Consider the following 26,795-nt stretch of genomic DNA (forward strand, 5'->3'; position numbering starts at 1 on the left):
CACTGGGCCATAAGACCTACACTGTAACAGTCAATGCCGTATTTATTAATTATATCAAATTCTAATTAGCTGGTGCCAGCGCGTACTATTTACAGGCATCAGGCACCAAATATGCGATGCCTAACATCAGTAACTAAAGTTTTTTGCAGCGTCCTCCGGCTGCTGGCACCAGCAGTTTGACTTCTGAAACAAGCAGCTGTATCATGTTTCTCGCTGCTGGCTTCAGCCTCCTCTTCTGCTGGTACCAGGCGACAAAGGTGGCCCGCTGCTTGCTTCGCAAGCGCGCCGCGCTCTTTTAGCCGCTACTTCTGCCGCGGGTTGCCCACGCTGCTCTTCCTGGCTGAGTTGAAGGTGCTGCGAGTAGAAGCGTGAGTGCGCTCGCTAGTGCGAGCACTCTCGGTGCTTCCCTTGGCCTCGCTCAGCTTCCGAAAGGACGCCTTGTCCGTGTGGTCGCGCTTGGTACTCTGCTCGGGCTTGCGGTTTGTGTCAGTCTCGCTGTATTTCCCGCGTTGCTCGGGTCTTCTGTCCAAAGCGAGCTTGATTTCTTCATCGCTCCCCTGCGTGGGATCGAAATCTTTCCACCACTTGCTATATAGGGACGAGCGATCGAAGAGAACGCAGGACATGCGCCAACTACCAACCGAGTTTGTTGCATGATTTGAAGCAGCTATATCATACACGCAACTCAAGTAACCGTACTAACTTACTATTCTATACTAACTCTACTGTAGACGGGAGCACGCCATCCTGCAAGCCAAAGCTACGCATATACAAGCACTAACTGCAATTTTATGGCAAGACATCAGAAGCGAAATTCAGGCAGTGTCATTGCTCACTTGCCGACCACATATAGAAATATAAGGGGCGCCATATTGTATTATTTTTGATGCCTCGGCTATTTCACGCTGTAACCTTTACCCGCCTGTACCTGACTTTTGTGTCTTCCGAAATTGAGATACACTCACAATTGTGACAACGCGTAGTGAGAGCTTTTGCTGAAAGCTATGCTGCGGCTTTATAAAGGCAACCACCGCGACTGTGTTCATGTTTATTTCATTTCGTTTTTGGCGGGTATATAAACGAAATGTTGGAGATTATTCTTGCTGCAGCCACACCCAAGCCGCGTTAGGGGACGCAAACTTCATTATGGATCTTTTGCGCTTGACGGTACTTTTCGAATGACAGTACCGAGAAGCTGGATATCGACACGTGTACTCGTTTATCCTTTTCGGCTTAATCTTCACCGTCTGCCAAATGTTATCGCTCAGCGCAGGACTAACTGGCCCGCATGTATCGGAAGTTTCTCGAATGTTATCGATGGTTCTATGTGTGGTCTGTTGCCACCGAAGCTTGTGTAATCTGATTTCATGTACGACGCAAATTGAAGAACTTGCTGGAAGACACGCGGGAACCAGCGATTACTCTGGAACCTTCGAGGATTTGCGTATAAAGGCAACGCGCTTGATCGGTCGATCAAATTTCGACGGTAACCGACTGTGTTCGCCACTATCTCTGTGCTCTGAGTGTAACTTGCCATTGTGAGCACAAATCGGCCCAATAAAAGTTAGTTTCGTAATTTACAGATGTTCCACTGTATTATTAACCATCATTACCACGTGGCGATATGTGATTAGGTGTATTGGCAGCTGTGACTGTATAAGACGAGTTGAGATTCACTGGTACGCACATCTGTCCGTGCGCAGGGAATAAGGGCACGCTATCCTGCTCGGTTTTCGGAGCTCATAAATTTCTTCTGGCCACTGTGGCTTGTACAAGTACCTATCAAATTGCCGGCGACTTCCAGGAGGCGCCAAACAGCAGTGCGTGACTGTCCTGTATTCATATGGCTCGTTAATTTGCATCCTTTGAAGGCTGCGCTCAAATTACGTGAGAAAGTCTGGACTTTCCTTCCATTTAAACATCTCTCGATCAAAGGTAAGGTGCGCCAGGTGCCATTTAGACAGCGGGAAATGAGGCCGTGCGCAGTCAGCAGAAGTCTCACGGAACAATAGCTGAACATGTACTTCTGCAATACCTTGATTCAAATATACAGCGATGTTTATGTTACGCTATGATTAGCTAAGGTGGAGTAATGAAATCGTCAGTGATAACCGCTGCATTGCTATGGGAAGCCACGACAGCGCTGGCATAAATGATCGTCACAGAGTCTAGTCAAAGGCAGAACGCTGCCATTCATGAAGACCTGTGAGCTTTATATGCTCCTCGCAGCTTTAAAAACACGATAGACCTAAAGAAGGCAAAAAAAAAGAAAAAAAAAACTTCGTCTATATGCGCCTGTAGAAGTAGTTCATGGAAAGTTTCGAAAGTCGCGGATTCCAATACACGAGCCTTGTTGCCGTTAAGCTTGCTACAAACATTACTAAAGGGAAGTCTGGCGTTGGGATCGCTGGTGGTTACTGCACATTGCTTCGTCTAACTTTCGTACTAGTGTCTTTAAACGTTCCCATGAGATTTGTTTTGTAATTATTAAGGTTTTTCTTTCTATGTTTCCAAACAGCAATAATTTTCTAAATACGCAAAGTCAATTAGTTCCTGCGTACATGCGTAATCACACGGGGAATTGTTGCATTTACAACGCACTATGGTGTTAAACATTTTTGCTTGGTAATGTCACAAAGCCATTGAAAGCGATACGGACGAACTTTAGGCAAATATACGTGCCACCCATCGTTCCCATGCTGGCTAAACGCACATACGTGCAGCTCCCGTATATGGGTGCACGCACTAATGGCGGCAAACCGGTGCACGGTGGGCAGCGCGCCATTTTGGTGCACTGCTCACGGCGCTCTACCCACGGTGCGAACTTCATGGCTGCTCAAGGAGAAGCGCGTACTGCCGCAGCTGGGCGTCGAATAAATGACGTCATGAGTTGTCAGGTGTGGCGGAAACCGTCGCGAAACAAAATGTTATGAGCTAAAGACGAAGCAGCGGAAATTTGGGTTCTCGAACGCCCAAAGGTGGGCACACAGGAGTGCGATACGACTGGGAAACTTTCCGCACAGTGACGATGCGATTGAAGTCCTATGTCAGCATGCGCTAACTCGCTGGTAATCCTTAACAAATACGAGCTTTGTTCCCTACATATCTCGTGTGGTGCGTGAAGCATCGGTTATTTGCCCATATGCGTATTTGTCGTGTGAGAGCGTGTCGGATGGCGGTCACGCACAATTTTCACTGTGGTTCTCAAAGCGGGGCACTATGCTCACTTATTTTGCAGTTTGTCGACGTGAGGTAGGCACTAGTATTGCTTCAAGCTTGCATGTGCCGCTGCATAGTATTTAATTTGGAAGCGCGGCTTGTAAACTAGGCTCTATTTTACTGACGGTTTTCATGTCGTAGGCGACCAGTCGGAACTCTTCGATGACTACAACCCCGACAGGGTTTCGTCACAACACGTGGGGTTTGCGCTGGGGACATCGAATGCTGCTATGACTAGAGATTCTCCCGACTACGTGAACGCTCAGTGGAGCAAAACATAAACTTGGGCGAGTTGGTTCAGATTCATGTTGGAAGAAGCGCAATTTTAATACATACAGACAGAAGAAAAGACAAGGACGAACGTTGACTCACAACTGAAGGTTTTGTTGAGACTGGGTGAAATATATACATTGGTAATCGTAGATTTTTGAGCATAGCCATGTTTCTTCGCTATGTGCGCGTGAGTGTGGTAATGACGCAGGCTTAGCGCATGCCCTACAAAGTAGTGTAGGTGTAATGCGCCCCGCAACAATGAGTCACATGCTATGTCCTAAAAAGCTCCTTCTTTGTCGCCGAGAGTGATAGGCACCCCACTCATGCGTATACCCGTATATTTGATTATGTGGAACGCTTTCATTTTCTCGTGTAGTTTGACCAAAGAGAGTGCATATGATATGCGTTTCGTTACACAACTGCTAGCAAACCCGCCGCCGTGGCTTAGCGGCTATGGGGATGCGCTGCTATAGGAACGAGAGCGCGGGATCGAATCCTGACCGCGGCGGCCGGATCTCGATGGAAGCGAAATGCTATAGAGCCCGTGTCCCGTTCATTAGATGCATGTTAAATATCCCCTGCTGGTCAAAATTAATCCGGAGTTCCCCACTACGGCGAACCTCATTATGAAATGGTGGTTTTGGCATGGAAAACCCCAGAATTCGAATTCTAACAAGCTGGTAAGTGCAATCCTTGCATCGACGGGCTAAATGTTTCGAAGCATTGCTTTTGCGCGATTATACGTGCTTCAAAAATGGTGGTCATCGTTAAATCGTTTATGAAAGTGGAATCAGTGGAATCGACAGGGCGCTATATATTTATACGAGCAAGAGGTAAATCTATGCGGTAAACCTTTCGCGCGGCGCGCAGGCGGCTGTTTTACAAACGAATGGTTAGGCGTCAGCGCGTCAGAGATCTACAAATGTTTCATTCTGGGAAGAAGCTTTCTTGACAACTAGTCAGCTGGATTTGCACAATGCATCGGAAGGCCACCGCTTGCTTCCAAACGACCAGGTGCGTGAGCTAAGACTGAAGCAATCATCGGTGGGCACCGTGATCGTCGTCACACTGATAAACAAACTTCTTATAATTCTCCCTTTGTCCTTCACAACTAAGGCTCGTATTTCATTCCTTTTTTTTTTACTATTCAAGTTAACCACTACCACTCAGTTGTAAGGTTCCACGGCGGATGCATTCAACGCATAGCCCATGTGTTATGACGGAGCCCAGTCGCGGTTGCAATCGTCGAACAGTTCCGGTCGACGGGCGGCCTACGAGACGAAAACGTATGGTAAAGTGAAGTCGCTGTTATGTGCGGCATTTGTGAATTAAATACTATGCGGTGACAGATGCGAGCTAAAAGTTACATTTGCGCCGATTTCACACTGCCCCGCCCCGCTAATCACAGTGAAAAATGTGCGTGACGGCGACCCGACACGTTTTCACGCGACAAATACGCATGTACTCAGTGGTTCACGTAAGGAATTTTGAGAAACAGGCCCTGTATTTGTAAGGATGCACAGCGAGCCCGCGCACGTTGTAACGGCGGATTTTCGATGGGGGCGAAATGCGAAAACACCCGTGTGCTTAGATTTAGGTGCACGTTAAAGAACCCCAGGTGGTCAAAATTTCCGGAGTCCTCCACTACGGCGTGCCTCATAATCAAAAAGTGGTTTTGGCACGTAAAACCCCAAATATTATTATTATTATATATTATATGTAACGACGGATCAATCTCGCCGTCGCTGTTCGGGAAGTTCTTTGGTCTTTCTGTGCTCGCGTGCGCCCAATGTGGAATCGTAAAAGTACACATTTCAACTGCTTCGTCTTCAGCCTATATCTTCTATTGCTTGCCGCAATACACGAGAACTCACGGTGCCATTTAATAGACGCGCAGCTGCGGCAGTACGCGCTTTTCCTCGCTGCGGTGTGAACCAACATGGCGCGCTGCTCACAGTGTGCCGGGTCGCCGTCGTTCGTGCAGACTCCTTGTAAAAGACTGTACACTCCGCGATGTTTACGTACAGAAGCGTCGCGGCTCCTTTTACCGCCAGATATGCCCCTTACCGCCAGGGCGACGGAGCCGACTCTGTCACGGAGTGTGTGGCTCAAAGTGCCGTCGACACGGTGTCTCTCGCTGGACTGCACGGACTCCTCGGTGGTTGGCCGCGTGTCGCTGAAGCAATGGAACACGTCGTAGCGGAGCGACAGCCAGCGGTTTTCGAAGGCCACGGCGGTGATCACGGAGACCAGTATCAAGGTGGACATGCTGAGAACCATGCAGGCCAGCCGGAAGGGGATCTGGTGGCCGCGGATGCTGTCGTACCCGGCCAAGCCGATGGACACCTCTCCGATCAGCCACCGGGAAGACGCCCCGAAGACGAAAGCTACGCAATCAACATTATATATATATATATATATATATATATATATATATATATATATATATATATATATATATATATATATATATATATATATATATATATATATATATATATATATATATATATATATATATATATATTGCGGCATTTGCGGCGACAACCTTGCGCATCGCTGCGACGAAACTCGCGCTGCCGCAAACGCTTGTGAAAACTAAGTGAAAATCGCTCTGCGACGTGCGCGGCAGGAGGATTTTTTCGTCCCAATCGCGCCATGTGAAACAACCTTTACACGTGAACAGCGCCTGCGCTGTGCGAACAACTATAGGTAGCCGCGCCGGTTCGACGTCGTGGTAACAACGCCTCCATTTATTCTCATGGTTCAGGAAAAAGGCGACACCCTTTGGAGAGTATGTTCCTTAAAACACAACCCTCATCCGTCTCGCTTGCGATTCCTTTCTTCAAAACTGCATTCACTACTTTCCTGTCGAGAATGCTATGTCACGCTGATGATGCGCATGCCCTTCGTTACCGGAAAGTGCAGGGTGCGCAGCGTTAAAGAAGGGCACGCACGATAGATTAATATGGGTAGCATCCAAAACCCGACCTCTACGACATGTTCCCGTCTCCCTTGACCACTCCCGCCGCATGCACCTAGCAATAACATAGCCTTCAAGACAGGCACGTACCCAGGATTTTTTTTCGGAGGGGGCCCGCCGCCTCCATTATCATCATCATCATCATCATCATGATTTGTGTCCACTGCAGGACGCAGGCCTCTCCCTGCGATCTCCAATTACCCCTGTCCTGCCGCCAACCGATTCCAACTAGCACCCACGAATTTCCTAATTTCATCGCACCATCATCGTCTTCTACTGCACTTCCCTTCTCTTGGTACCCATTCTGTAACCCTAATGGTCCAACGGTTATCTAACCGGCGCATTACATGACCTGCCCAGCTACATTTTTTCCTTTTGATGTCAATTAGAATATTGTCTATACCCGTTCGCTCTCTGATCCAAACCGCTCTCTTTCCCTCTCTTAACGTTATGCCTAGCAATCTTCGTTCGATCGCTCTTTGCGCGGTTCTTAACTTGATCTCAAGTCTCTGCCCCATATGTCAGCACTGGCAAAATGCACTGAGTGCACACCTTACTTTTCAATAATAATGGTAAGCTTCCAGTCAGGAGCTGGCAATGTCTGCCGCATGCGATCCAACCTATTTTTATTCTTCTGTGAATTTCCTTCTCATGATCAGGGTTCCCTGTGTTTATTTGACCTAGGCAAACGAACTCCTTCAGAGTCTCTAGTGGCCGAGTGGCGATCCTGATGTCTTGTTCCTTTGCCCGGCAATTTATCATTATCTTCACCTTCTGCATATTAATATTCAACCCCACTCTGACACTCTCTCAGTTAAGGTCTCCAATCATTTGTTGTAACTCGTCTGCACTGTTGTTGAATAGAACAATGTCATCGGCAAACCGAAGGTTGCTGAGATATTTGCCGTCGATCTTTACTCCTAAGCCTTTCCAGTTTAATAGCTTGAATTCTTCTAAGCACGCAGTGAACAGCTTTGGAGAAATTGTGTCTCCCTGTATGACCCTTTTCTCTATAGGTATCTCCCTGCTTTTCTTATGTAGAATTAAGGTAGCTGTAGAACCTCTGTAGATATTCTTACGCGAAGGAAAAGTCAGTAAGACGATAAAGTACTTACAGATTATATTTACAACAACGGTTGCAGCGCGCTGACCGGTTAGATTCACAGCGGGAGCCCAGTTCATTCTTCCTCCTCTTTTCTGGAGTGATGGCGCCCACGCGCCTCGTTAAAACAAACAAATACCACACGCATGTAGCAATATTTTCCAAGCTTTTTACGTGAGCGTTCTGTACTCCTTGATTACGTAGTGCCTCTATGACTGCTGGTATCTCTACTGAATCAAATGCCTTTCCGTAATCTATATAAGCCACGTAGAGAGGCTTATTGTACTCTGCGGATTTCGCGATAACCTGAGTGATGATATGGATGTGATCCATTGTAAGGTATCTCTTCCTGAAGCCAGCCTGTTCCCTTGGTTGACAAATCCAGCCCTTATTCTATTGGAGTTTATTTTGGTAAATATTTTACATAATACTGGGAGCAAGCTAATGCCTGGTCCTATAATTTTTCAATTCTTTAACGTCTCCTTTTTTTGGATTAGTATAATGTCTGCATTCTTCCAGTTTTCTGGGACCCTTGCAGTCGATAGACACTTCGTATAAAGAGCCGCCAGTTTTCCAAGCATTATGTCTCCTCCATCTTTGATTAAATCGACTGTTATTCCACCTTCTCCTCCCACTCTTCGTCGTTTCATTTCTTGCAGGGCCCTTCTGACCTCATGGCTGGTTATAGGAGAGTTTCTGTATCCTGTTCATTACTGTTTCTAAGTGAGGTATCGTGACTCCTCTTAATACTGTAGACAGGTCAGCTTACAATTCTTCCGCTGCTTTTACTATATCTTCGAGATTGCTGATGATATTATCTTTTAGTGTATACATCATGGTTTGTCCCAAGCCAGGTTTCTTTTTTACTGATTTCAGGCTGCGTTCATTTTTTACGGCTTCTTCAGTCTTTCTCATGTTATAGTTTCGAACATCAGTTATTTTCGCCTCGTTGATCAGTTTTGACAGCTCCGCGAATTGCGTAACGCTGTGCGGCCGCCAGTCTTACACAACCGCGTAGAGCGCAGGACTCTCCGATTCTAGATGTACTGCACTCACCACGAAATGTTAGAAAAACACCCACATAAGCACAGCAAAGAAGCGGCTACATGAGGCGGTTCGACCGATAACTGTAGAAGCGTCATTCAAAGCAAGTAATTGTTCTCCACTTCCGGCAGCGTTTTCTCTACTTCCTTTTTAAATAAAAAGATGTTGATCCATAAATATTCTCATAAACAACGGTTAACTTTTTTATTATTCGCTTTTCCTTGCAGTTTGGTTGTTGCCTTTCCGTGCCTCAGTAGATCGCTTCATTTCTCAACTCCTTGCGATTTTTGTTTCCAGTTGCCAATTTTGCACGAAAAGTGTTATACAATTAGGGAAAAACAGACGAGGTGACGGGCGACAGTCATCTTGCTTATGGTTTTAAGGGTTGTTGCAAGGTATCATGATGGACACACTTTCACATTATTTTATTTCCCACCTTATCTAACCCATATCACGTGTATATGGTTGCGGGCATCTGGCAGCCTCGCGGCGAGCCGTAACTCAAGGAAATAATGAAGCAAAGGGAAAAGTTAAACGCAATTGGCGTTTTCTCCGGCCGCAACTCGTTCCACGATAGTACAGACCAGCTCAGTTACAGCCGCATTCCTCTCCTGGTCCCAGGATCAGCCTAAACAAAGAAAGTTGAACTAACAAAAGCAACAGCTATGCGCGTGACGGTTGAATAGATGGTGACAAATGAAAGCATCTCTAGTTAATCGCACGGGTGCGGAATCTATGAGAAAACTGTCCTTCACATTACAAGAGATGCCGATAACTACCGCTATCTAAAAGGAGTGAAAAAGGCAGCATAATGCTGACCGATTAATAGCTGCCAAGTCTCAACATTGATCTGGCGGCGCTTTAGGAATGTGTGAGGAGTGGTGGCGTGGGTGGGTGGGGGGGTATGCCACTCGATTTCGGGGGGGGGGCCCGGGCCCCCCCGGGGCCCCCCCCCCCCCCCCCCTGGGTACGTGCCTGCTTCAAGACCTGCATCTGCTTATCCAGCGGGCGCCGCCACTGGTGCGTGGATTTGCACGCCACCTATTGCATGGGGACGATATTAATCCGTAGGTGCGCGAACAGTGATACAGTGTCAATCGATCAGTGCGCCCCATTGTTGAAACACCGCTTGCGACTATGTACGGGATTGGCGGCACGATTTTCAGATCTCTCACCGCCGACGGAGCCGTAGGCGTTGGTGCCCTTGAGGTAGAACACGCACACGAGCTGTGGGAAGAGCAGCACGTACACCACGTCCGAGCAGAGGACCCACAGGTCGAACACCGACTGCACCGACAGCGCCAGGTAGGTGGCCGAGGCGCCGATCACGCACACCGTGAGGCGGAGCGTCAGCGCCACTTCGCTCTCGGAGGCCTGCGTGCGCGAGTGCGTGTTGCCGATCCTCGTCAGACGCGCAGAACGTTGAGTGGTACAATCCCCTTTCTAGCCAGTTTTAGAGCGCAGCTCATAGGCATCCGTTTCTGCGGCGAGCGTCGACGTAAACGGGCGAACGTGAAAGAGCGAACCCGGAGCGCAGCGGGAGATGAAAGAAAGACGCGAGCAGAAAAGCGGAAGAAGGGGCAGCGCGAACATGGGGCGGAAAGAGGAGGAGGGTATGGTGAAAACGTGAGAAGAAAGGCGTAGTGCGGCGACGATGGCTACGAGGTGGCGCCGGAGTAGTGCGCGTCGTTTGGGAGGCGTGTCTGCGGCGGCTGCAGTGAATCGCGCCCACGCGTCGCCCACGCGCTGCCTCTCGCGATCACCAGATTAGCAAGGCAGCCGCGCCACACTTCGCTCCGTTTGCAACGTGCCGCACGAGGCAGATTGTCCGCGCCAGTCAATATACATCACTAAATGAAGCACGTATAGAGCTCTGCTAAAATTACGCATTAGCTAGTACTGTAATCGTAGGCGCATTCTTTATTTAAAAAATCCAAGTAAATTGTGCAGTCTGACGTGCCAAAACCACGATATGGTTATGAGACACGCCGTAGTTGAGGACTCCGGATTGATTTCGACCACCTAGGTTTTTTTAACGTGCACGTAAGTCTAAGTACACGAAAGTTTTTTTAACAGCCAAGTCCTCCGTTATGAACTATTAACAGAAAAATGAACTCAGCTGTTCCATTGTTATAGCCAAATAGAGCAACTTCCCAGCAGGCACATTAGATATACAGAATGTTCTTATATATTGTTTATCCGAGAGAAAATATCGGTTTAAAGAAGACGCAAATAAAACGCGTCGTTGTTAAAACATGTATCACCTAATGTCCGAATTAGGTAACAAATCTGAGACAATCTAGAACAGGTCATCAAAGCGTTTTCAAAAAGGTTCTCTACAAATGGTACTAAGAATTAAATTATCCATTCTAGAGGATACGCAGATCCATTTTCAGAACGTATTTAAGACGTTATCAAAAGCTGGCTTAAATATAGATTTGGAACGCTTACATTAAGCTGAACCTACTTTACAGCTAATTTTTTTTTACAACAAACTTCATAGTGAATTCTTCATCGTTCGCTTTCGTTTGATTTTCTGCGACTCGCCTCCAGGCGTCGGTGGCTATATAAAGTGCCGAGTACGATGTCTTGGCACAGTGCCAAGAAGGGTTCGCGTTTTGGCACTAGTCGGATGACATTGATTGAAAATGAACGCATTCATAGAGTGTACGGCTACAACAAACGAAAAGAAGGACGAAATGATGTTTGTCACGCTTTGGTGCTAACTTAGAACAACAGGGTCAATAGCAAAATTAACGTATTCTTTCCCTCGAACATTTACATTGCTGTAGGTAATTTTGTTTGGTATATAGTCAATAAAACTACTATCCTTACTTCGCATACCTGTCTAATAATTTCTTAATCCAGTCGATGCTTCGCCTTTCTGGTGAAACTGCGGCATCTGCTTTCTTTTGTTACGCGAAGTTTCGCCCGCAAGGCGAAGCAACAATTGGGATAGCGAATTATTCGACAGTTATACGAAGTATAGCAGATTTATCGACCGGATGAGCTTGTAAACATTCTCGTACTAACTAAATTAACGAGCATTATGTTACGCACGCACTGGCTAACATGAACGCATCTCATTAAATGACCGCGGATGCTCGCTATCAAAACGCTGGTGTGGGAAAGAGTGGCAGCAGCGGCGAGCGAAAAGCCCTTCGAGCTGCCTCTCGCTTCAACGCGAACAAAGCGGCGAGAACACAATGCACACGAAGCCATCAGCCCTCGGCGCGCCTCGACCACAGCCTAGACTCCGTATCCTCCGGAGATCGCTTTCAAGATAGTGCTCACGCGGCCGCACTCAGTCCCACCCCCCTCTCCCGCGATGAAGAAGACGCGCTTCCTCCCCGCCTTCCTCCACTGCGTGCGCGAGATCGAGCCACGATCCTTCTCGGCTTACTTTTGCTTCCACTCGCGCCCACAGCACACAGCGCGAGTCCGCGCCGTTATCGCACGAAACATCATTGCGACGGCGTAAATGCGTCTGGAGTGTCCATATAGTTGCCATAGCAATAAAGTGGGAAGGAACACGCCTGAATCTGACATGGCGCGCCTTTGCGTTCCACACCTACTTGAATGCTGGCGCATAAATCGGGAATCGAACCGGCAGCCACGCGTTCAGGAGGATAACCCCGTAGCCACTGAGGCGCCGCTGCAGGTGCTTTGATTCATGTACCTTCGGCCGTATGAGCGCGTGGTAGACGTTCCAGGTGACCATAGCGGAGGCGCTGAGCATGGACGAGTCGACGGACGACATGACCGCCGCCAGGATGCCGATCATGCCCAGCACGGAGACCGCGGGCGTCGTCAGGTAGCGGATCGAGAAAGGCAGCACTCGCAAGCTGTCTCGGTCGCGCAGGATGGCCGGTCCCGGGTAGCCGACCGCCGTGAAGTCTGCGCAGCGAGAAAACGTTGCGGCATGCATGCTCTGCTGGAACCTCTTGCCAGCTAAAGAACTTCCACGCGGTTAGTTCGCTGAGACAGAAGAAATTGGTTTTAAAGCGGAGCATTCCTTAGCTACTTTCTTGGGGTAATTTTCGACATTTCACCGAGTAGAGATTCCGGAGATATATGGGGGTAATCAAAGGTGGTTGCTTCGTAAGCCGATCCTGGGAAGTCGGTTTGTAGCTCCCACCCGTACCACCCATAAGGAATGCTATGAAAATTCTGAGAAAATTGTCGATTCAAGCGCAAGCATTCTTTGGCTCGGCTGCTACTTCGCTTTTGTTTACTTATTTAGCAAGGCTATGCATGTCTCCCCATCGCTACTAGTCTACTGTTACACTATTATAACGATTAAATATGATTGCGGGACCCATTATTTATTTATTATGCAGATATATCGTATCCTGTGAGCCGAAACACAGTTACAACCGTTCTTTAGAGCGACAGCTCTACTACGCCATGTCTCGCAAGGTCATTCATCGCGTCGCAATGACCTTGAGCCACCGGAGCGCTAGCGTGGTAGGTGTGACGTCACGCCACGTGATTCGCTGCGGAGGTATTAACGGAGAGGCGTCGCAGCTGCGCTCGCTCGGAGCCTCGCCGCTGTGGTACCACGTGGGTACGGCTGCTTCGCCGACACTTGGTCGCTCAGTGCCGCCGTGGATGAATCGCGGGCAGGGCCGTCTGTGCGTGCGCTTCAGTGCAAGCGACAGGCTGAATCCAGTCATCCTGTAGAAATAGCTAGACTGCAGGCTGCGAAATCTCGAGCAAAGGCAAAGTTGCCAGCCGTAACACCGGAGCAAAGGGAGGTCAGATTAACACTTTACAGAGAAGCTTACCATGCGCGGAAGCGTGCCAAGATCGAAGCTACTGCAACGGCCGCCGTCGTTCAGCAACAGGAACAAGGAGTAGGAGAAGGAGACGAAGCCGTGGTTACAAGCAGCAGCTTCCACAATGAACGTTTGACGAACCACACCCTTCGGCTGGCGGCAAGCTCGACTGCGACGGCCAGGTTTCACCGCGACTTCACGGACAAACCGTTCGGCAGCGTGTGTGACTTGTGTGGAAGACTGTGGCCTAACCTTAACAAAACACTGTGTGCATAGGTTTTGCAAAACCAAGCCAAACAGACCTTTCGGTCGTGATAATTACGTTTGCAAGAGTTAAGCATGAGCCATTTCTTTTTCGGCACCACAGGTTTACTTTATTTTTATTTTGTTTTTTTTGTTACCATCTTGACGCAGTGATGGCGACATCACCACTTTTCTCTTTCTTTAAAGTCTAACAATGATCTACTATTACACTATTATCACATCCACCAATGAGCTATTCCATCATTTTTTATACTCCGCTATCTCAAAGCACGCTTCTTTGCACGTACGCCAGCAATGTGAGAAAGAAAGATTTCAAGGGGAAAAACGATAACTTTTTTTCCTTTTGCGTTTCTTCTTTATCGATTCTAACTCTACTAGTCATCTACACTTGCACTATTATGACGATTAAAAGTCGTAACTTCACCAATTATTCAATTATTTTGCAGAAAACGGGTGTGACTCTTTTCGCGTTGCCGGCAGATTTTGCTGGAGTACTCGCCATAGAATGCTTACGTATTAAATATTATAAGGGTGTGAGTTAAGCAGAAAGCACCCTTAAGGGTACAAATTGGTTTACATAGTAAGTAGAGCGTCTGACTTGCGGTCTTGGCCATGGCTCCGAGGATCGCTGGTGGCAGGGCCAGGAACAGGCATCCTATGGCAGCTAGGTACGAAAACATCCTGGCAGCATAGTGACTCTCGCTGCCAAGGACTCGTTGGAAGTAGACCTGCGCCCGACGTGCCGCACGGCGTTCCGAATGAGTACAGTCGTCGGCATGACGGAGCAAATAAAACCAGTAACAGCGACCAATGTGCGAAACCGGGACAACCTTAAAGCTTAATTGCTGGGTATCCGCTGTTGCAAATATTATGATTTTCCTTGCGTTCATTCCATATCTCAATATAGTGTTTATAGAATAGAGGGCTCCTAAAAAGGCGGGCTGTGCGTAACTAGCGACACATATGAGGAGACTATCTCGGGAGCTCCTATTTAAGTACATGGGAATGGACAAATTATTTTGCTCAGCATCCGTTGCAGCAAATTTTATGTTGCACTGAAAAAAAAATCTAAATAAAGCTGCCGGTGCATCTGAAGTACATCCTTCATTTACGCCATCAACATTTACAAAATGTTCTCAGAATTTCAAGATGTGAACAAACTGAAGCATCAAGCTTACAGCTTTAAAACAGCCAGTAACAAAGGTGCCACAATCCTGATTTCTTGTAATTCACACCACTATTTGCAGCTAAGCGCTACAAAGGAAACCTTTGGGTTTCCTTTGTAGCGTTTCGTTACCTTTTGGGTGGATGTCTCATTTTCCCTTTATTAATTACTTCTCTCCACCTTGCGGGTTTCTGCAGAGCTATTACGTCAGTGACAGAACGAATTACCCCCGTCGAAACGAGTTGTGTACGAGGCGTGTACTGCAGCGGGGACCCTCTTTCACACTTCCCTATGAACATTTGGCGCCATCTAGCCCCGCCGCCGCGAAGCCTGCGCGTGGACTCCGAAATGCGTGGTGCGATGGTGCATGCGAATGCTGAGAAATGTGGCATGCGGCAACCAGGCTCCTCTCTCGCGCTTCTCTGTCTTTGACGCGCCACCTAGTGGCGTTGCCGAGAAGTTCGCGTGTGGCCTCCGAGACGAGAAGCGTGGCGCGCCGGTGCCCGCGAACGCTGTGAATTGTTTCCTCGCTTGCCGCACTCTCAGTGGCGCATCCTCGGTGATCCAAGTTGGCGAGAGGTTCGTTGACAAGTGGCACATACCCAGTGCTTTCATGGCGCAGCTCACTGGAGCGTTGGCGTGAAAGACGGTAATTGAAAACCGTTGCTATTCTCGAGGAGGCTTTGTGACGTGGGTTCGATTACGCTCAGGTTCGGATAAATTTAAGGGATTTTTTTTTTCGTCATTGCAGAGTGGCACATCCTCAGTGCCACATACCTAGATGCCCAAGCTGAAGAGCGGCACACACACTGACATATACACAGTGACCCAAGCTGGCCCCAAAGAGGTTCATTGAAGACCGAGATTGACCGAGCGGCAGATACCCATATTTATGGGGGCGAAATGCGAAAACACTCATGTACTTAGATTTAGGTGCACGTTAAAGGGCCCCAGGTGGTCCAAATCTCCGGAGTCCTTCACTATGGCGTGCATCATTTGTCTCATCATTTGATCGTGGTTTTGGCAGGGAAAACCCCATAATTTAATTTTTAACATTTGGCACATACTCGGTGCTCAAAGTCGGTGTCCAAGCGTTTCTTAATACAGCGGCACCTGCCGAGTCCCGCGTCTACTGTGACCCATGCCGGCGTGAAAGGGGTTCGTTGAAGAGTGACTCGTACTTTGAAATCGCCACATACTTACTGACACAAGTGGGTGCCATGGCCAACTTGGAACTGCATTACCTCAGCACAGCAGCCCGATGCACTACCCGTTCGACCCAGATTTGCCCAGTGACACAAGTAGGCGAGAAAACAGATACAAACAAACTAATATAGATAGCCCCCGAAAAGTGCGCGAAGTACGCAAAGAATGCTAACGCATTAAATACTCGCGCGTCCCACATCCAGTATTCTCACATAAACATATCGGGATCTCGTAAAACCCCTACGTTCCCCATACCATTTAAGATATGAGTGTGATCGATATATTTAGTATATGAACATTCGAACCCACATGTGTTCCCACTCATCATATGGGGCAAGCACCATGTGATTATATGAACATATGTGATCCCATATAGCCCACATGTTCCCATTCATATGGGGCATTTCCCATATGAGGTGGAACATGCTTATAGATTTTTATATGGGATCGCCATGTGTTCATAGAGGATTATTGGATATTATAGGGCATACGGTTTTTTTTTCTATAATGCTCTCATGCATTCTTGACTCATCAGTCGTCACTGAATTCCATGCCTGCCTCACCTCAATTTCATGCCTGCCTACTCACCTGCCATGGTATGCCTCCCAGGGCGGTCACCAGAAAACCATCCATGAGCCTCACAACGTCTTTCAACGAGACTTCACCGATCCAATTGTTATGAGGAGGCCGTAGGGCGTTGGTGGCGTGGCTCTTTGCCGCGAAAGGCACGCATATCCACTGCAAGCGAACAAAACGGCATGGAGTGAAACAACTTCACGCCAAAGCTAGGCGTAATTGAGCGAACTAAAATCTCGGGACGCCTGGGTGTTTCGACGACGTTAAATGTAAGATCAATCAGAAGTACGTAAAATATGTAGGTTGCAATTAGCCTGCAGATGATGTCCGTTGCAAGTGATGCTGCAGGCGTTAATTCTCGTTATCGTTTCTCGTACTATGTTCGTAGAATTTTCCAGTAGGCACTAGCACATTTCGTTTGCAGACGTCATTGCCGCTGCACGAGCCCCAGGTTCTGCGTTGAAAGCGTTGTGCTGTAGTTGACTGCATGACACACACTTCTTATCTACTGTGTGAAAACGCTCAATTTTCACTGTGCACAGCACTAGCTGTGTGTGCAATAAATGATATCAACATTTAAGAACCAAATAAACAAATTATTTTATTCACCTAAACATACTCCCTGCAGTTTCTTCACATTTGCAGAAGCATCAAGCATGAAAAATATGCCGAGAAAATGTTCTGAATTCGGGTCATCGTCCAGCAGCAAAAAAAAAAAAGAAAACCCGACTTCACACTTCCAGTGTATTTCTTTAAGGTGCCGAAGACATAACGACTGCGATCAAAACGGCAACAAGTCCTTTTAAATGTATTCCGTAAGCCCCAAACGTGAACATGTACTGCACTCCTCATGAGTCCCGCAACCACTAGACTACATTACACGAAGCATTATACATTATGCAGTCAGCAATGATCAGCAGAGATAATAAAGCCGTGACGGCGGCTACGCCACGAGAAACATTCACCGCAAGCGCATGTTTACTTAGCGAAATGCGGCGGCGCTTTCGGCCCTGTCCAACGCAAGACAATAAAAAAAGTGCAATACATAGTAGTTTATTGCTTTACCACAGGCGATGACACAGTCAACACGCCCGCCGCAGTAGTTGGTGTCCAAATCCACGCCTGATTGAGTGGCATCCTCTGAATTTAAAATGCAGATGGTAAAGGCTATGCTTGTGCTGGTTTAATGCGACAGCATTGATTTTGGAAGCCGAAAACGCATCATGGACATTGGGTTTTGGACATCACCTATGGTGGTCGACCAGCGTGTTAGATTCTGAAACATGCAGCATTTGGGAAGTTTCCCAACTCTTACGATTGAAGAACGCTGCTTTCTGGCAGAGAGACCTCATGCAGCGCCTTTAAGAATGCTTTGTTGAAATTGAATGTGTGGTGTTTATTGGCGCAAGGGCCAGGTATGGCCAAAGAGCGCCAAGCCAGTAGTGCTTTTTGGCGATGAGGTGGGGCGAGTGTAGTGTGGAGAAATGTGTGGCCTCCGAGATCGCAACGGTGCACGTGCGCCGGTGCAATCTCTAGGCTACGAGGCATGCAGCAAATTTTCCACTACAATTGCTAGAAAGAAATCTCGCGCTTCCACCGTTCAGCTATCCATGGAAACGATCTCTAATCTTCGGGCTTGTGGCTTCCAAGGAGGTGGCTTTCGGAAGTTCTTGAGGCTCGATCGGTTGACACCCCTTTCATCGTTATGAATTTACAAGCAACAATTATCGTAAAGGCATGTAAGTTTCGGCGCACACGCAATATCATTTCGAAATGTTGCACCTTAAGCTATATATTTTGTTGCCAATTGTAGCGGAATCGTATTAAGAGCGTTTTTCGGCGAAAGCGAAGAGCAATATTTTATGCAGCAGCTAAAATCAATCCTAGTCCTGAGCTACAGCTTTTCTAAAACATTTTCCAAAGTAACCACAATGTAAAAGATGACCTCGAGCAGCAGCTATCAAGCTGTTAAATAAAGCACGTGTGTAACCATTCTGATCAAACACAGCGTGATTTAAAGGGCAACTCCTGTGTATCTTTAACCATGTTAGGATATTGTCATTTTCAAATGGCACTGACTGTCCTGTCGCCGGTAGGGTGGTTCGGTTTGCTTAGAAATTCATCGATAATATTAAATAACCAATAAACGAGATGCCGAAACCGCAACGGGCAGCTGCTTCGCGTGACGTCACGATGAGTCGATGACGTCATAATGTAAACACGTAGTAAACGTGGCGCTAACGCCAGAGAAGCGAAGCTGATGATGTCTCCTGACGACGCAGGGAGCTTTTACCGATTTTCCGAACTGGACAGCGGCGATCAACGACGATTTCAGTGACAATGACGGTGTAGCCTCTGACGTCGCAAACACACGGTGGCCAATAAAAAGTCACGAGTGGAGGTCGCAGCCAATCTTTAAAATTCATTTTCAGGAAAACTGAATGACTTGCAGCCATACTTTTGGCACAGATAACCAGAGTGCAAAAGAGAACGCATATTCAACGTTTTATTAAGATCAATGGACATCGAAAAATCGCCAGAGTTGCCCTTTGAAAGCCTCGTTGAAGTCAAGCATAAAACAGACCCAAAAACATGAACTGCGCGAGAGCTGGTGCGACGATTTAACGGGCCGCATGAGACCAACAGAATCAGTGCTTTCAAGCCTCAGGAGCTTTAACACACAACACGGTAAAGAAGCGACAAACGGCAGAAGCGGCAAGTGGCACTGAGAACCTAAGCGAAATGTATTTAACCGGCATTCCTTAAGGCGAAGAAACCAAAGCAAAACCTGGGTACATCGACGCCGCGATCAACTTCTTCGCCGTGTAATCATCATCGAGTGAAACAACAACCACGGAAGTGTCATAAAGAAAATATTGGAACAAGAAGTTTCCCACCCAATGGCGGCGATCCATTGCTGCCGTCGCTCCCACATGCGAGGCCTGGCGGGAAAATAGTAGAACCGCGTCGCCGGCGAGCTTTTGTAGACATTCGAGCACCCCACCACACAAGAACTGCTTTCGCGTGACACCGTCAAATGGCTAATTGCGCTAAAAAAACGGCGTCTGCCCTCTGTGGCAGCGTAACGCCACCTAAATTCGCATCGCCATTGGCCGCGACGCCACGTCACAAGCTGCGCATCGATGCAGCAGAGCGGATAAAAGCGAACACCCGCCACCGCGATAGCGTGCCAAGCGTTGGGTGAGGGGAGAGGGCATCGCTGCGTCAGTGGAATGCGGCGTTGGCGCTTCAGGCTGCTGCTGCTTACTTATAGCTCGCGCAGCACGTACCACTGTGATACATTACTCGCAGAGCGAGACTAGAAGGATCGCTCAGCGCCGTACAATTGGACGTTAATTAATGCTTCCGCATTCACTACTGCTACTTAGGTGTCCTTGGATCTTTTTCGCTATGCCTCGATGCTTCGACAAACACACAAGTGACGGGTGTTACATATTTCGCTTCGAAAACCTGAATCAAACAGAGACGCACGAGCAGCAACGCATGAATTTACGGTGGACGGCTGCCTCCCTCCCTCCCGAGCAAACTTAGCATGGCTGCCACCAGTGGCGCGTCCGTCGGCGCGCTCTACGCGTATGCAAATTCAAATGGACCAAAGTCCGCAATTACGGATTCGCCAGAAACTGGGTGAATTATTTCCCAAGTGTTCAAAAAGAAAAAAAAGTAGGAAAATATACAAAAGCTTGTCAAACACGTGGCTACACGTATACATATACCTGGTCAGTCTGTACACTAAAAAAAAAGTTTGCACCCTTTGGGGTGTATATCTGCCACACAACGATAATCGTTATTTGCCTTGATGCGCTTCCTTTTTTTTAACGCTGCGAGCCCGGTACTTTTCAGTAACGAACGGCATGCGCGTTATCAGCATGACACAGCATTCCCGACCGGAAAGTAGCGGGCGCGGCGTTTTCAAGAAAGGAAACGCATATCAAGGCAGATGACGATTATTGTTGTGTGGCAGATATACACCCCAAAGGGTGCAAACTTTTTTAGAGTGATATATGCCACGACCACAGTTGTGCTATCGCTAACACGTAGAGAAAAGTACGGTTAATACATTCACCAACTCTGTATCCTCTATGAGCTTGAACAGAAGCCGGCCGCTCTAGGATAGCCGAATAATAGCGCGTTTCTTTTTATCAACAGTATTTTTCCGGCACTTAATTCCTCGCTTAATTAGTAGCTTGAGAGATCGGTTCTGTGGTTCAGTTTCGTAAGTTATTTTTTATTATCCGTTGTTCAAGTACAAAACCAACCAATCGAGAGCCTACTGTTCTGGTTTAAAGGGTAATTGCGTTTAAGCGATTACCGTTTACCGAAATTTCACTACCAGTTCTCAAAGTCACGAAGTCGTTTGAAGCCAGAAGGACGCAGTTTAAGCCAATTTGTTTCCTTGCTGACTGAACTACCGCACTTGCACCTCCCGCAGACACTGGTGCCAGATTTCACAATTTGTATGAATTTCTTGTAATTACATTGCTTAAATGAAGTGTTGAGACTGCGAGAGAGTTAGTTTCAGAGCGGACGGACGAGCTGTGAAATGGCGCGATAGCGAGCAAGGCGCCTTACCAGGAACGCGGCTGTGCTGCTTATCTGGAAGACGTCGGTGTACGAGACCGAGTAGTAGCCACCCAGCGCAGTGTAGAACAAGATGATCGACGCCGAGGCGACGACGAATATAGCAGAGTTCACCTCCATGATGACGCCGGCCGTTTGACCTGCCAATGGCAACCAGCGCCTTCTCAACTCCGAGCACCGTTTAGCAATACAACGCCTGGTTGCCAATGGCAACCAGGCGCAATGGTTGCGCAATGGTTGCCAATGGCAACCACCGCCTTTTCAACTCCGAGCACCGTTTAGCAATACTGTGTGCTCTAGGCAGGCTTTAGGTGATCGCGGCTGTGATGCGGAAGGGACACACGCCACGAATTACCGGCGCCAGAGTAAAACTGGACGAAGGAAATCATACCGAGGGACAAAAACCAATCTCGGCGTACGGTGCGGTGTGTGTTTAATTTATCGTGCCGCGTAAATCTGGCACCTATACACAATACAGTGCTCAGTTCCGTGCACAATACTTGCAAACAACAACTCTTGCGGAATACTCTCTGTGGCAGTTGGCAAATGTGCTTTTCAAGCTAAAAGAAATGACGAGATATATTACTGCAATCTACGAGTTATCGGTTCCCACATGCCAATTCCATGAAGCCCAAAACTAGAATAAACCACGGAAGACAACGAAAATGGCAAATAACGAACTTTATGAATGCGAGTCAGTTCATAATAAAGTCAAGAGTTTGACGAAATTTCGTCTGGGCTGCAAGAATCACGGCGAAAACAGCAAACAGCCGCAGAACAAGGTGAATTTTCTATTTCCCGCCTCCCCCCTTAACTGACGTTTCGGTCCCCACACGGGAGCCTTGTTCATAATGAAGAGAGAAGCAGGAAGGGAACAACGTTATATGTGGTTGAGTACATGAGGTATAAGGCGCGGGCGTAGATCTCATTAAAGTTTCCGTCGTTACGATTTAAAGTGCGTGATATTGCCAGGATATCGAGTTACTCAAGAAAAAGCCGTTGACTTAGATTTATTTCACTTGTTGGGACGGTTGGAAAGGTTGCAATTTGCGGTGTGCAGAAAAGCCACACACATGGGTCGCTACCTGCATTTTAATTCTGTGCATCCAACTATGCACAAGAGGTCGGTCGTGTCCACGCTGCTTCGGCGCGCGGGTAACGTGCGTTCGAATGAAGAAGACCGTGTCTTGGAAAACGAGACCGTGTGGCGCGACCTGGCAGCTTGTGGTTGTCCCGCCTCCTCCATCACAGCCGTTCAGCATCGTCTGTCCCGTCCGCGTTACCCTTCTACAACGGTTTCTCTTAAACGGATGGCTGTTACTTACGTGCCAGGCATCAGCGGGACTCTTGCACGTGTCAAGAGTCCTTACTGTGTACAGGTATAGCCCGCCTGTCATCGCGTAAGGTCATAAATACCCTCGTGAACGTTAAGGACCGTCTGCCACGTGAGAAGCTCCCTGGCGTAGTGTCTGCTATCCCCGGCGCCCAGTGTGACTACAAATACGTCGGTGAAAGCGGGAATTTCGAAAGAAGATTCAAAGAACATCGATATGACGTATACAAGCACCGTGTGGCGTCCAGCGCCCTTGCAGAACATGCTGACTCCACGGGTTACTACATGGGCTGGGACAGCGCCTGCGCCCTAGCAAGCGAAATAAATCTATGTCAACGGCTTTTTCTTGAGTCACTCCATATCCCGACAACGGCACACACTTGGAATCGTAACGACGCAAAACTTAATCCGATATACACCCGGACCTTACGTCATGTACTCAACCGCATATAACCTGGTTCCCTTCCTGCTTCGCTCTTCATTGTGAAGTTTCGTCATTGCGTCATCCATTGTGTCAGTTAAGGAAAAAAAGAAAAAAATTCGCCTTGGTCGACGTCTGTTTCCTTCTTTCGCCATCCCTTCACGATAAACTTAATAGACAAAATCAATTCTATGCTTTGATTTTGAAGCACCCTATATAAACTCCTTTCAGCAAAGAAACTTTAGCTTCTGCATTTCCGGAAAAGTGGTTAGTAAATGTTTGCCTTGTTGAATGTGTCACCTTTAAAGCTTCACTTTCAAAGTGACGTTATATTGACCATGCCAACGATGCCTGCTCACCTAACGCCGCCAGCATCGCGGCTGTCCAGAATACTTCGCCACACACGGCTGGCAGGCAGAGTAACAGGCCCATCCAACGGCCGTAGTGCTGTTGGAAAGGGTCCAGCATGGTGATGGCGTTAGCCTTTCGCATCTTCTTCGCGAACAGACAGCCACCTGCAACGAGGGGGAATCGTCGAGGGCGTGTCTGACAGGGACGTTGGAAAGGAAAAGTTGCTGCATTGGAGAAGGCTAAGCATCTTGTCAATCTGTTGGCTCTACCTTTTTCGAACGTCGTTTAGTAGCAAGAAACTTCCGATAACACCCCCTCATGCGGGTTTCTGGGTAAAGAAAGCTCCGAAGTTAATAATAATAATAATAATAGGGGTTTTACGTGCCAAAACCACTTTCTGATTATGAGGCACGCCGTAGTGGAGGACTCCGGAAATTTTGACCACCTGGGGTTCTTTAACGTGCACCTAAATCTAAGCACACGGGTGTTTTCGCATTTCGCCCCCATCGAAATGCGGCCTTCGTGGCCGGGATTCGATCCCGCGACCTCGTGCTCAGCAGCCCAACACCATAGCCACTGAGCAACCACGGCGGGTCCCGAAGTTAATGAAACATTCATTGTGGCACGGGAATCTAATCCGACACCATCGCCCTTCGGTGGCAGTCTGTTTAGCATCTGAGCTAACTAGGATGCTAACAATTGGCAGCGCGTTGGAAAAATTAATTCTGTAATTCAATTGGCATGAAGTTTCATTCATCAAATGAGTGCTTTAAAAATCTCGAAGGTGAAACTGTGCTTACGGAAGGGTAACTGTAGAAAAGACAGCAGCTCTGCTGTCAAACGCGTGTCACGTGATTGGTGTGCCAGGGGAACCCAGATTGTTTTTCTCGAGTTGACTGGAGTGGAAAAAGCGGTTTCGTGATGCTAAGGCAACTTAGCGAATGAATGTTCTTACGCCGTGTAAATGTCCGCCAGAGAGTATGTTTTGCACTTTCGAGCCAACTCTCGGCTGGATACCAACGTTGCGTTTCATGAATCTACCTCAACCTTGAAGATTTTGGCAAAGCCCGTTTATTGAACGAAACAGGTTGAAGGTGAGGGAATAACTTTAATACGGCGAGGACGGGGGTTAAGCGAGGATGAGTTTCGGGCGTTGAGGATGAGGGAGGAAAAGAGATGAAGGCATCGGCCCACCTCTGATTGGAAGCAAGATAGTTTATTCTTTCTAATTAAAGCGGCATCTACTCACCGAGCATGAGGCTGAAGGCGTACCCGATTGGAGCATAGCAGTGCACGATACCGCCAGTGTAGACAGCCTCGGCCGTTCCGTTGAGGTAGCCACCACCGACCCAGGTCGCTGCAGGTAAAGAACACAATCGCGGAACGAACGCGCTCTCAAAAGTACGCCGGGTGCAGTGGTGGCTCACCCGTCATGGAGAATACCCCGAGGAAGACCGACAGCCTCCCGTCGGCCAGGAACAGTTTCTGCACGAAGCGTCCGTGCAACGCGTGCGAGCGGCTGGACTCGTGGGTGCTCGCTCGCTGACCATCGTTCTTGTGCAGCTTGCGGCCCGACCACACGCCGACGCACATAACAGCGATGTAGTAGAATATCACGGCGACCAGGGCGGTCAGGTAGACCGCCATTGCGCAAGATCGTTCTTCTTCTGCCGCCCTCGCGCGCTGCACCCTCGAGACTGCGCGTGGTCGAGCGAGACCCAGATGTGATCACCTGTCGCTATGATGATGATGATGATGCTTCAAACCATGGCTGCTGCTGCTGATCAACGTAGTGCATACTCACAGTGGGCATGGTTATCGGGGGCTGAATTGACAAAACGTTTGCCCGTAAGGGCTTTTTGCCATTGGCTGGCCGCCTTCGCTAATAACATGTATAGCATAAGGATTGGCTGTAGTTTCCTCTTAAGAATAACTGTAGCGTAAGTGGCTTTTGTGAATACAGGCCCAGATGATTGCAGCAATCTCACGGACTTCGTCAGAGTGCTAGTTCGCATAAACTGATTGGGTTTACATGCAAGTTTTTACATGATTTGGTGACTGCACAAAATAACTTGCCCTTGCTTCCGGTACTGATGCTCGTGAAGACTCTATGCTCATTTGCTTGTGAGTTGTTCTGTAGTGTGTGCAGCTGCGTTCGTTTTAATACTTTTTATTCGGTACTTTTATCTTGTGCTTTCTTTTTCTTGAGTAGTGCATGGGTCTCTGGGATAGCCGGTACTAAAGAGGCTCTCTCATTTTTCTTCATTTCTTATTAAATAATATATAGGAAACGAAATAAAGATGAAAGAAATTATTATGGAGATCTTGCCCACCTGTACATATTTATGTTATGCGATTGCAAGTAGGATTGCAAGTGCGATTGCAAGGTTCTGAAAAGCGTTACCAGATGGACAAACTCGTTCGTGTAAGTCGAAAAACTCTGAGGTTGTAGACAACAGAAGGATGACGACGATGACGGCATGATGACTTGATTTCCGCATTGCTTATATAGGATTAAATGTTCCAAATGTAATATCCTTGGAGGACTCGACTATTAGGCACAGCGACAAGATGGTTAGCGATGCCATCAAGGATTTTCTTGTAGGTGTCATGAGCTTTATACTATATAAAATCAGGCCCTAAGGTTTCAATTTCTTGAACAAATTGTGTTCCATTAGTTGTAATTTTTCTTTAATTTATTCCTTTATCTTTCATAAGTTCATTATTCACAATCTATCTCTTGATTCTCTTCTACCTATTCTGTAATCTTGCTTGAATTCTTTTACAAGTATTTCTTATTTTATTTCAAGCTATGCTCGCTTTTAGGCCAGTCCCCAGAGTGGGTATGTGCCACTAACTTCTGAGCTCTACATATAGCTTTTACGTTCTACATTTACATCTACGACTGACGATGAGAACAGCAATTCGTGGGAACAAACGCCGATGAAGCGTGGGGGCGAACGTAACATTAAAATTATGGGGTTTTACGTGCCAAAACCGAACGTAACATTAGCGAAGGCTGGCCGTCAGCAGCAGTTCTAGTCGGCCGGCTTCGCTAGTGGCCGCTGAGAAACTGCACACCAGCAAACACAAAATCCATTGAGAAAGAGCGAGTGAGGCGTAATAATGGAAAATCGGAGAGGTTAACAGGGTTAGCTCAGTTGGCTACCCTTGCAGTGCGGAAGATAAAAGAAGCAAAAAAAAATCTGAAGAAAAAGTATGCATATCCAAGCTCGAACACGCGTGTAGGAGTTTATGTGAAGCAAGACTTAGGTAACGCAGTTGTTGAAATCCTGCGCAATTAGATGCGATGCGTACAATTGTGTATATTTTAATTCTATGCAACGTGAATTATCATGCAATGTTAACGTGGATGCGCCTAACAGCTTATAACTGTAACGTAATAGAACTTTGAGTTACGTTAATGCAGTGCGTTGCTCACAAGCTACGTATTCACACTGCCAGACGTCTGTGCAGC

General features: G+C 47.6%; 2 protein-coding genes across 8 annotated transcripts in view; one reads left to right on the plus strand and one right to left on the minus strand.

The window, feature by feature from the left end:
• LOC135920464 (uncharacterized) overlaps nt 1–26,795 on the plus strand; it is an 84,294-nt gene that overhangs the window by 41,811 nt on the left and 15,688 nt on the right. The window lies entirely within an intron of this gene.
• On the minus strand, nt 25–25,005 carry LOC135920430 (high-affinity choline transporter 1-like). Of its 3 annotated transcripts, none has more exons than XM_065454704.1 (10): nt 24,745–25,005; nt 24,567–24,674; nt 23,326–23,481; nt 21,204–21,352; nt 16,623–16,772; nt 14,262–14,391; nt 12,301–12,518; nt 9,797–9,995; nt 5,518–5,879; nt 25–557 (listed from the first exon to the last, which is right to left on the minus strand). In XM_065454704.1, the coding sequence occupies exons 1-10, from the start codon at nt 24,962–24,964 to the stop codon at nt 303–305; spliced, it is 1,947 nt and encodes a 648-aa protein (XP_065310776.1). In that variant the 5' UTR covers nt 24,965–25,005; the 3' UTR covers nt 25–302. The 3 variants fall into 3 exon arrangements, with proteins under 3 accessions (XP_065310776.1, XP_065310777.1, XP_065310773.1); XM_065454705.1 differs by having other exon boundaries at nt 5,560–5,879; nt 14,241–14,391; XM_065454701.1 differs by having other exon boundaries at nt 14,241–14,391.

The sequence above is a fragment of the Dermacentor albipictus genome, chromosome 2, assembly GCF_038994185.2.
Source record: "Dermacentor albipictus isolate Rhodes 1998 colony chromosome 2, USDA_Dalb.pri_finalv2, whole genome shotgun sequence".
Classification (NCBI taxonomy): Eukaryota; Metazoa; Arthropoda; class Arachnida; order Ixodida; family Ixodidae; genus Dermacentor; species Dermacentor albipictus.

Bases quoted from the DNA above. Each gene is read 5' to 3' on its own strand.
- LOC135920430 (XM_065454701.1), bottom strand. From the start codon at position 24,964: ATGGCGGTCTACCTGACCGCCCTGGTCGCCGTGATATTCTACTACATC. The intron at 24,675-24,744 runs GTGAGCCACCAC...CTTTACCTGCAG, and splicing joins CGGGGTATTCTCCATGACGG to CGACCTGGGTCGGTGGTGGC. The intron at 12,519-14,240 runs GTAAACCAATTT...CTCGCTGCGCAG, and splicing joins TCAGACGCTCTACTTACTAT to ACTTCACGGCGGTCGGCTAC.